Raw genomic sequence first — 11,967 nt, forward strand, 5'->3', positions numbered from 1 at the left:
ACTGTGGTTGAATTGATTGGGGTTGGGGGTGGAGGTGGGGGGGTGGGTAGTGTTCTTTGAAACCAGGTCAAGGTGTATTATATCAGCTATACGTGCAGCTCTGTCACATCAAGGTGAACGTCGGATTATTTCAGTTTAAAACTACCAAAGAGCAGAGACAGAACACAGGCGTGTGTGTGTGTGTGTGTGTGTGGAGGAGAAGGAGTCTGTCTATGAAAGACGGTCAGTATGTTTGTGTGTATGTTGTGCGCACGCACGCGCGTGTGTGTGTGTGTGGAGGGACACACGGATGCCAGCCTTGCACGATGTCACTGTGTAGCAGCTTGCCGAGACACCTCCCATACCACTCCGGGCAGAGCGCCCATTAGCTGCCATTGATTGGCTGACCTTTTGGCCCGTTTTCTGTCCCCCCCCCCCCCTCCTCCCCCATCTCCTACCCAGACCTGCCACCTGGAACTCCAGATGCTTTCGCCCAACTGTTGACCTGCCCCTACTGCGACCGGGGCTACAAGCGTTTGACATCGCTCAAGGAGCACATCAAGTACCGGCACGAGAAGAACGAGGAGAACTTCGCCTGCCCGCTGTGCAGCTACACGTTCGCCTACCGCACGCAGCTGGAGAGGCACATGGCCACGCACAAACCAGGAAGAGATCAGGTGAGGCTCGCATGGCCACGCACAAACTAGGAAGAGATCAGGTGAGGCTCGCATGGCCACGCACAAACCAGGAAGAGATCAGGTGAAGCTCGCATGGCCACGCACAAAACAGGAAGAGATCAGGTGAAGCTCGCTCGCATGGCCCACGGCTTTTTAGTTATTCTCTTTCTGCGTCCACTTTCCCTCCTTGTTGCTCCTCCTCCCCTTGCTCACTCACTCAGTCAGTCAGTCAGTCAGTCAGTCAGTCAGTCAGTCAGTCAGTCAGTCAGTCAGTCAGTCGCTCGCTCAGTCAGTCAGTCAGTCAGTCAGTCAGTGACTCACTCAGTCGTTCAGTCAGTTACTCACTCATTCACTCACTCACTCTTAATGTACTACGATCCCTTGGAGAAAAGATATCATTTTGATTGGCAATCATTATTAATTTTTTCATGGCATTTTGAAGATGCAGATCTTTTAATGGTAATAACTTTAATTGGGGGGTCTAAATGGTTTTTTGATGGCCTCCTCTGATATGATTTTGCAGTCCTATGTTCACGATCGAATGATTGTGTTAATTTCCAATTTAGAAATTTTATCTGCTCTTTAACTTCCCTCCGGCGTTAATATTCGTTAAGAACAGCCTTTTGCCACAGCAGTCTGCTTAACACATCAATCCCATGCATTGCCCAAACATGCTATATTCTCACTTCCATTTTTATAATCTGTATACCTAATTGTCGGGGGATTCCATCATCGGCAATTAATACTGGCCTGTTTATCTCTGTGAGAAGAAGCACACTCGCTAGTAATAGATGTTTAATTTTTTTGACCAAAATAGCCGGATAGGTGTGAAGTAACAGTAGGGAGCAGACACTTCCTCTATTCCAGGTTAGGCGTCTCTACCTGTGAAACGAGGCCCTCAGGTCACGGCGACAGATTTCCCTGCTGTTGACAGAAGCGTCTGCTGCCAGCTGAAGCAGGTTCTGTCGCTGTAGTCGTATGTCAACAGGGGAGACGGCTTCACCTGATCCAGCAGACACATCTGAGCACGAGCAGATGGCCTCCTCTGGTGATCCGCAATCCCAGGCCTCCCATTACCTGATACTGAGCCCTGCGTCTCTCTGTAAATTGGTCATGGAAGCGTTACACAAAACCCCATTATTCCTCGTTAGGTGCCCATCCCCTTGCCTGATTTAAATATGTACCTGAATGACTCATATGTCAATCACAAATATTAAAGCAATGTAGAATTCTACTGTAAGATAATCACAACAAAAAATAAGATTATTATGGGATGGGATTATTATGTTTATAAATGCAGGATTGTATTCGTCAACGTCCCTTCTCTCCATGAGGGAATGTTAATAAAGGGAATGTGGCTAATTAGGAGCGAGCGTCATACTCTACAAACATTGGGAAATGTTCCCGCCCACATCATATCTAACCTTCCACGACTCGAGAACAGTGACTAAAATAAAGCACATTGCCGGTGCCATTCACAATTAGGAAAGGAGGATGATTGTGTTTTATTAATGGCGTCTCACGCTCAAATATACCCAGGTCCTCAGAGGGGGCGTAGTAGGGGGGAGCCAAAGCAGCTGTTGCTGTTTGTTTATGCAACTCAGCAACATACGAGTGGTGGGGTCCCTCATTGGCGCTTGGCGGCCCCCGACTCCTACTTGATGTTTGAAGGTTGCTGCTGTTTGAACAAACCCTCCCAGTGTCCTGTGCAGCGCCATCTGTCTCCCCAGGAATGTGGGTCGAGTCAGCACACCCCAGCAGTTGTCAGGCTGGATCAGGGGCCAGGATCTCCACGCTGAGAGATCTTTTGTGTTGCCTAACCATTTAGCATGCTCACCTCCCACTCCGAATTAATTGTGCATGCCTGGTGCGCCCATTTTACACCTACGCAGCCATTTGTTGTGGTTATTGGTGGTGTATTTTGATTTCCTTGTTTGAATTGCAAATTTGAGGGGTGCAACTGACTAAATGTTTTTTTTTCTTTTTTACCTTTGAACATCTTATCAAGTCCCATCCTAGGTTGTGTATTCTCAGATTAGACGTTTGAGGATTCAAAAACGGCCCGAATTAAGAAATAACACAATTTATGAAAATATACCTTTATTCTTGTACAATGATGTTACTGGGCAGGTATAGGGAAAGAGAGGCGTGGGAGATAGAATATAATTTGAGTGATTATCCCAAATTAATAAAAGTCGATCCAGATTGCTGTTTCTAATGAGGGAGAAACCGTCTAAAAAGGGCCGTTTCATTTGTTCTGTTTTCGCGCCTGCCAAATTCTAAAGGCATGTTTCCTTGGCTCAAGAGCCAGGAAATTAAAAGGTATGTGATTCCCCCTGTTATCTCCGGCACTCTCGTGCTCCATCATTGGAATTGGAAGTAGAGAGGCAAGATGCTTTTTAGCAACATGAGCCATTTGGCTTGTTGACTGCTGACTGATTGTGGTTCTTTATTGAACTTGTCCCCTGTAATGTGTGTGTGTGTGTGTGTGTGTGCGGCGCTCATGTGAATATCTTCTCCTCTGCAGCACCAATTGCTGAACCAAGGGGCTGGCAACCGCAAGTTCAAATGTACGGAGTGCGGCAAGGCCTTCAAATACAAGCACCATCTGAAGGAACACCTGCGGATTCACAGCGGTGGGTAGCAAGGGGGGGGCTTGTGCACCCTTTGAATATTCATAACCTCGAATTAAAGACCGGTTTGGACTTCATAGGATGTAAACAAAATACAAATAAATGTGTGATTCATGCAAGAATGAGTCATTCTTCATCTTCCGTCATATTATTGAAAATATCCATGTGGGTGTCAGTGGTTTATATATTCTTTCCTCTTTTCAGGTGAAAAACCGTACGAGTGCCCAAACTGCAAGAAGCGTTTCTCCCACTCCGGTTCGTACAGCTCCCACATCAGCAGCAAGAAATGCATCGGCCTGATCGCCGTCAACGGCAGGATGCGCAGCAACGTGAAGACCGGCTCCTCCCCCACCTCCGCCTCTTCCTCCCCCACCAATACCGCCATCACGCAGCTGCGGCACAAGCTGGAGAACGGCAAACCCCCAGGCTTCCAGGACCAGAACAACCACCTGAACATCAAAACGGAACCACTGGACTTCAACGACTACAAGATGATGATGGCCTCCCATGGCTTCGGCGCGCCCACGCCCTTCATGAACGGGGGAGGAGGAGGGATGGGAGGGAACAGCCCACTCGGGGTCCACAACTCGACCCAGAGTCCAATGCAGCACCTGGCGCTGGGGCTCGACGCGCAGCTCCTCAGCTACTCCGCCCTGGGGAACAACCTGAGCGAGGTGCAGAAGGTCCTCCAGATCGTGGACAACACCGTGTGCCGGCAGAAGATGGACTGCAAGCCCGAGGAGATCAACAAGCTCAAGGCGTACATGAAGGAGCTGGGAAACCAAATAGAGGAGCAGAGACAGGGCCTGGCGTCGTCCGGGGCCGCTCAAGTCGGCCTTCCGGTCATCAGCCACAACGGGGCCACCAAAAGCATCATCGACTACACGTTAGAAAAAGTGAACGAAGCCAAAGCTTGTCTCCAGAGCTTGACGACAGACTCAAAGAGACAGATCAGCAATATCAAGCGAGAGAAATCGAACCACATGCTAGACACAGGTACGGAGGAGAAGATGCACGAGAGCAACGTCATGTTTACACCTTTCGCTTGCCAATACTGCAAAGAAACCTTCCAAGGTCCGATCCCTCTGCATCAGCACGAACGCTACCTGTGTAAAATGAACGAGGAGATCAAGGCGGTGCTCCAGCCCAGCGAGAACCTGATGCCCTCCAAACCGGCGATGTTTGTGGACAAGCACACCCACCTGCTCTCCACCATGCTGTCGGAGAAGGGACTCGTCGTTCCCATCAACCCTTACAAGGACCACATGTCAGTGCTCAAGGCCTACTTCGCCATGAACATGGAGCCCAATTCGGAGGAGCTACTGAAGATTTCGATTGCGGTCGGTCTTCCTCAGGAATTTGTGAAAGAGTGGTTTGATCAGAGGAAAATGTACCAGTACAACGTGAGGACCCCGCCACTGGACAGGAACAACACCGATATGGGTCTGGCAGCGAACAACCACCACCACCACACTCCCAGCAAAGACATGACAGCAGCCAGGTCGCCGGTGTCCCTAGTCAAACTGTCCGACCACATCACGTCCCCTTCCATCGCCGAGCTCCATAACAACGTCAACAATTGTGACCACCCCCTCAGACTTTTCAAAAACCACCAGTTCAGCGGCACCAAGCAGATGGGGGAGAAACTGGACCACTCGCGGAGCAACACGCCATCCCCCCTCAACCTCTCGTCCACATCTTCCAAAAACTCCCACAGCAGCTCGTACACTCCAAACAGCTTAGCGTCAGAGGACCTGAACCAGGCAGAACCGCTTGACCTTTCACTGCCAAAACTCATGAAGGAACCCAAGCACGCCATGACCGCGAAGAGCCGACCCAAACTCAACAGCGTCGCCGTTGACCACAACAGCGTTCCCTCCCCCCGCGAGCACTTCGAAGAGCCTTTGAACCTGGCCTATCTCAAGAAGGAGTTCATGGGCTCCAACAGCAACGGCAACCTCGACAAAAGCACTAGCCCCATGTTCACTATTAACCCCTTCGGTGCCAAACCCATGTACACGTCGCTGCCGCCGCAGAGTGCATTCCCGCCCGCCACGTTCATGGCCCCGATGCAGACGGGCATCCCGGGCCTCAGGCCGTACCCAGGCATGGATCAGATGGGCTTCCTACCACACATGGCCTACACTTATGCAACTGGAGCCGCTACCTTTGCTGAGATGCAGCAGCAGAGGCGGAAGTTCCAGAGGAAGGCAGGTTTCCAGGTAAATACGCCGCTTGTGAGGTTGTTTTAAAGCCTGGCGTTTCTCTCTCTCTCTCGCTGATACTTTTAATTGATCTGGTTGTTGTGCAGCTAATTAAAAGGTACTCAAGAGCATGAAAGGAGCGAGCTCACCTGCAGCACATTGAACAGGGTAGATAAGTGGCTGTCAAACAAGCCCACAGTGGGTTCAGTTCCTAAGCTGGCATCATTAGTGCTATCCACGTGTGCCGAGGATGTGATTTTGGGATTCACTCGTTCCCAGACTTGTGCTGCATTAGTTCCTTTGCTGGTTTGTCTGTTACATTTATGTCCCTGTGTGTGTAGCTGTAAAATCTATATCTTAACCCAGTTTAGTTTTTGTCAGGTATTATAGAGAACTTTCAATTGTACGAGTGAAATGCAAAAGGCTTTGCAAAATGCAAAGGTACACCTCCCCGATAAACTAGAATTGCAAGACACTTACTAATATTGTAGAAGTAAAGCCAAAATGAGCCCCTTACATTCAGATTAATAATGCACAGACTCCATGTTCATTAAAGCTGAATGCTGAGGGCTGTTTAACATAGAAGGAACCATTTTGATAAAAAAGTATTAATAATGTTTCCTATTCTAAGTTATTAAATTAGATTTTAAAAATACAGCTACAGGCATTTAGCACAAATTGATTGCAGAATGATAGTGCTCTGTTCTTTAAAAAAAAACACAAAGTGTGGTAATGTCGCCGGAATCATTGTCAGACCAGAGAAAGTATTTTTAATGAGAGCATTGGTGCTTCTCAATAATGGTCATTTAGGGCTCCTCTTGATTTGATTTATTCATTATGAGTTTGAAATTAGAGGAATATGGCAATGTGCACAGCAAAGGCTTTTCACTGTTAATATGACCTTATAATGTAATAATGTTTCCCCTCATTAATTTAAGTTTAAGTCTATCTGGTTAATCTTCTCCATACTAAAGAAGAGATGACTATAGAATTAAGTCTTTCACACATAACAATTAGACCAAATTTGAATGCAAGTATATGGAGCAAGGACATATTAATCACATTCAGAGTAGGGTCTCGTCAGTCAAACTCCTGACTTTTGACTTCTTTGTCATAAAATAAAGGGAATGTTCAAATACACCTATCCCAACACACCTGTTTGCAGCCATTAAACATTTAAAACAAATGTTTACTATCAAGGTTCACGATAACGTAGCAGTTAGGACTCAGGTAGCAGTCAGGCCTCAGGTAGCAGTTAGGCCTCAGGTAGCAGTTAGGCCTCAGGTAGCAGTTAGGCCTCAGGTAGCAGTTAGGCCTCAGGTAGCAGTCAGGCCTCAGGTAGCAGTTAGGCCTCAGGTAGCAGTCAGGCCTCAGGAGAGAACAGCGCACGCCTGATGACCTCTGACCTGTGTGTATTGAAAGAGCTCTAAATATTTTGTAGGGGGAGCTCCTTGACGGAACAGCAGATTATATGTCTGGGCTGGATGACATGACAGATTCAGACTCCTGTCTGTCCAGGAAGAAGATGAAGAAAACGGAAAGTGGTATGTACGCGTGTGACTTGTGCGACAAAACATTCCAGAAGAGCAGTTCCCTCCTAAGACACAAATATGAACACACAGGTATATACTGTTCTAGACCACTTATTTTACCCCATGCTTTATTTTAAATGTTTGTGTTACTAAACCCTTTTCAGTACTTGTACATTCCTTACCTTCTTCTTCCTTGTTTTGTCCTTCCTCAGTTTGTGTGTAATTTAAAGACTTAACTTGCTTCTTCATTGACAGGGGCGACGAAACTCGCCATACTTGATTGAAATATAGTACCAATGGACAGAGAATGATAGGGTTAAAAGATACGTGCTACAGAAATAGTACCACCTTATAAAAACGCCAAACTTAAATCTTAAAGGAGTAGTTTTGGTATTAAGCATGATAAGCCCTGTTATAAGGTTATTTACGATCAATGATCCATATCAACATTTTGAGGAATTTGGCATATTAGTGCACTGCTTATGTCACAGCTAAGTACAGAATGGATCTCTATGGGCATACATGTGCCCATAGAGATCCATTATACAATTAGCTATGGCTTAACTGTAACATGAGCAATGAGCACTAATATCTCAAGAGTGCAGTCTGTCGTTTTGGTATGGGACCGCTGTATATGATCCTAAAGAACCTTATAACAGTGCTTATGATGCTTAATACCAAACTAGTCCTTTTATGTTACCGCTTTTGATACGGCTGTATCAAACATTGTCTTAAGACATCCTCTGGCATTCCAAGTCATATCTATTGCAAGCTAATATGTCGGTTATAGTGTCGGTTATAGTGTGCATCATAAGCACACTGGCCACCCACCTATCCCCAGATAAAGAATGTTGAATGGACAACTTAACCAAACCATGTCCTTTATTATAATCATCCACCATTTCCACCTGGGGATCAGTATAGCACTACCTCCCTGCTGACTCATCCTCATCAGTGACAGACAACTCAACTAGCTAGTTGACGACAGATGTTCCTTTTCGCAAGGAAGGCCCTTTCAATTGGTTACATCATTATTTACCAACCAATCACACACAGCGGAGAGCATACACAGCTTGTGTGCACTGAAGAGCACAGTGGTAGCAGGGTCAGAGAGAGGTGCATGGTATCAGCTATGGAAGGCGTCGAGGCGTCCCATCTGGGGCTATTTGTGGCCAGGAAGCGTCCAGATGTGGGCGTGTCCCCCCCCGTGTGCTTGGCGGCACAAGCGGCATCACGAGTTGATTGAAATGCCGAAGGGGATGGTCCGTCCTGTGACCTGTGTCAAGATAGACTACTTATATTTCCGGAACTGCTGAGCTGCAGTAAATCCTAAAGGCTGGGACAAATGCCCTCCCCCCCTCCACCGTGACATATTCCATGACCAACGCCCCATTGCATTCTGGGACTTTAGTTGAGCCAGATAGTTTTGAAGGGATGATGTGAGGAAATCTTACTCCGTCAATGCATATCTCGAGTTTCACGCATTGCATTCAAAATGTTCTTGATCGTATACAGTAGACAGAGTAGTCCCCCAAAAGAATCGAGGCGTCATTGGCCTCGTGAGGGAGTCGGAGAAGCAACAGGAGTCTCTTCTTCAATTTCATCTGTTTATTTATTTGACGTGGCTTTCCGTTTGTTGAGTTTGCAGTGGTTCATTTGTGTTGGATCCCGTCGGTGTGGCACTTATGCCTAGAATAAGTGCTTGTGATTCCGTTTCTCCATGTCTTAGCAATAGGAGGGAATTTTCATAATGTAGACACATGAATGCGAGCACACTGTCTAATTTAAGCTGTTTGTTCTCATTTTCAGTAAACAATTAAATGCATAAAGTTTGAATTTTAAAGTTTTAAAATCTATGATTCTAGATTCTATGATGTCATTTTGATTCATACCATTCTAATCATCAGTGTGTGTGTTTTTTTTTTATGTACTGTATGTGTTTACATTCCTCCTAACTGTTTTCATTATATAATATAGCAATGCGTAAGGAACTGGCAACTTATGTCTCCTTTCCTGTCTTTTTTCTGTCGCCTCAGGTAAACGGCCGCACCAGTGTCAAATCTGCAAGAAGGCGTTCAAACACAAGCATCACCTTATAGAACATTCGAGACTGCACTCGGGCGAGAAACCGTACCAGTGCGACAAGTGCGGGAAGCGTTTCTCCCACTCGGGGTCCTACTCCCAGCACATGAACCACCGCTACTCCTACTGCAAGAGGGAGGCCGAGGAGAGGGAGGCGGCGGAGAGGGAGGCGCGGGACAAGGGCCACCTGGAGCCCACAGAGCTTCTAATGAGCAGGGCCTACCTACAGGGCCTGACCCCTCAGGGCTACCCCGGCCTGGAGGACCGGGACGCCATCCTGAGAGACAGTATGAACGGAGGGATCATCAGAGACCGCCAGAAGGAAGTGGAAGGAACGTACGCTAAGATAGGAAGGAGGGAAGAGGACTTTGAGGAAGAGGGGGAGGAAAGTGAAAACAAAAGCATGGACACGGACCCGGACACGTTGAGGGACGAGGAGGACAACGGGGAGCACTCAATGGACGACAGTTCGCTAGATGGGAAAACGGAAACCAAATCTGATCACGAGGACAATATAGAGGATGGCATGTAATTAACTACTGCATTCAAAAGCTTCCCATAATATTTTCTGTTCAGTATTATTTCCTGCTTGGTTTTAAACACACTGCTGTGTTTAAGCTGTACATGCACGTGCCTGGAGCTTCTAGGAAGCTTTCACTGAAGGACTTATGGGTGATAACCAGTATGTCTGCCCAATGAGACATTGATTTGAAGTTTGATTTGGGTAGGGGGGGAGAGGGATTAGTGTAAGAGGCTGCATTATGCAAAAATGAAAAATGAATAAATTAATACATTTTAAAAATTGTACAGTATTAAGGCCTAAAAATATGTGTGGTGCTAACATCCTAAATCCCTGTGTTCCATAGTATTTATAGCACAACTAGTGACTTGTACAAATTGCACTCCGCTTCTATAATCACTACAAAAATAATAAAAAAGTATTGCCTATGTATATATTTATACAGTGTTGAAAAGAACAGTAGTGCCCACACTACAGCCCATCAGTATTATTACTTATCTTTCACTTAATGTGTTGTTTATGGTTTTGTCCTGTCTTCAGGCCAGCTAGCCACACAGTCTAAGGCCTCCCAATTATTTTATGTGAAGGAACTTAACAAATACCTGTATTTAAGATATTAAAGTCTTAAAGAGACCTTGAAATGAAGGGAAATGGTTTGACAAAACAATATAGGGAAGGATGAGTGAACAGTGAAGGAGAATGCCGAAGCCTTATATGCAAACCTTTTAACCTGTGTGTTTCTGCAAGTGCCATCCTTGTATTGTGTAAGAGGAAGGTGACGTGTTACCTTTTCACCAGCTTCAGTATTCAATAGTTCACCTTGTTCTTTGAAGCACCCAGTATTAGAACAATAGGCAGCAGTTCCTTAGTTTACATTATGTTGTGCAATTTCAGGTTTTTCTTTTCTTTAACTTTGTCAGTATTACACCAAACCATTTTTGGAACAACAAAATTGCATTCATTTTATTTGTAGGTTGAATAACATTTTATTTATGTGGCCCATTTTATATTTCCTAATTTTATTTATTTCATACTGTAGTGTACAGTACTATAGTTCTTCAATATATAGATATATTTTAGTAAAAAGGAACCGGCGTTGATCTTAGGGGCAGATTTTACGTGAAAAGAGCATTTATTGTGTTTTGAAACATTACTTGTGAAATGCGAATTTTCAATTTCATTTCATTTTCTTTCCTTAATTTTCCAGTGACTGGAAATTCCAAATTTGGGAACTTTTATACAATATTGTGAAAACACTGTATTTTCGACTGAAAAATTCCACTTTCTTCATCTTGTTTTTTTCTTTTTTTAGCTAAAAAATGAAGAGGGACTGTTAAAATACAATGTATGATATCATGACTGAAGAAAATCTTTACTGAAATGTCTTTGTAAAAGTATTATTGAATTTTTAATTTGTAATTTTTCTTGGAAATGACCATGCTCGAATAAAAGTAGCCAAATTACAGAATACAAAATGTCTACTGTTTAACATTTCTTCAAACGTAATGTTCAGCCTCAAACCACCAGCCTTACAGAAGCGTAATAAAAACTGCCTCAGTCATAACTAGACACAATTTCCAGATGTAATTGGCAGGTAACTACATAGTAGGTTCACCTTTCCAATGGCTACAAAACTGCCTCATTATGAACATGATAAACGTTCACCATCCACATCCAAGGTGGAGACCAGTTGAAAAGAACTTTGCTCTGAAGACTACTCACACGCCGTATGCAAATTAAACGCAACATCAAAGGGCTAAGATGAAAGGGAAAAGGTTGAGCAATGCCAAACACGGAACACGCTTTGCATATCCCAATTTTCATATTGATCCTGATGCCATCTGATCATCCGGTGGTATCTTAACAGATAAAAGGGGTGGTCTTAGATGATTATCCACTGAATTTGAACATGTGGCGTGGACTGTTCAGAACATCAAGACATGCAAAGCATCCACTGATAAGAAAGGCAAGGAGGAAAACGCCTTCAAAGTAGAATTGATCCTTTATAAGAACATAATAGATGGTTTATAACTAAACTTTGTAACAAAAACATATAAAAATAGGCTGGCCTGTTCAATATTTGAAAAGAAAAACATGCTGTTGGAGCAAGTTATAAAAGGGTTGTCCTGCCGTATGTTTTGGCCAGATCGGTGCTGCATTTGGAACAGCCGAGGTGTGATGATTCATCTCAGTTTTTATGTATAGACTCAGGCAACGTGTAAATTCTGCCTCTGGGCACACAATTGCTTCCATGAATATATCCAGCGGGATGACTTAATGTTGCCATTGGCTCTAAAGACAAAACGGTGCCTCTACTCACGCTGGGGGAGAGGATTGTGG

At 45.0% G+C, this 11,967-nt stretch overlaps 1 protein-coding gene across 1 annotated transcript in view; it reads left to right on the top strand.

The window, feature by feature from the left end:
- zeb2b (zinc finger E-box binding homeobox 2b) overlaps positions 1-9,790 on the top strand; it is a 64,801-nt gene extending 55,011 nt beyond the window's left edge. Inside the window, exons 5-9 of the mRNA XM_084453762.1 lie at positions 442-656; positions 3,184-3,292; positions 3,494-5,511; positions 6,935-7,115; positions 9,062-9,790. Of these exons, the coding sequence (XP_084309888.1) occupies positions 442-656; positions 3,184-3,292; positions 3,494-5,511; positions 6,935-7,115; positions 9,062-9,639 (3,101 nt within the window). The 3' untranslated portion in view covers positions 9,640-9,790. The remainder of the gene's footprint in view (positions 1-441; positions 657-3,183; positions 3,293-3,493; positions 5,512-6,934; positions 7,116-9,061) is intronic.
- The last annotated feature ends 2,177 nt before the right edge of the window (positions 9,791-11,967 follow it).

Source organism: Borostomias antarcticus (assembly GCF_949987555.1).
Source record: "Borostomias antarcticus genome assembly, chromosome: 19".
NCBI lineage: Eukaryota > Metazoa > Chordata > Actinopteri > Stomiiformes > Stomiidae > Borostomias > Borostomias antarcticus.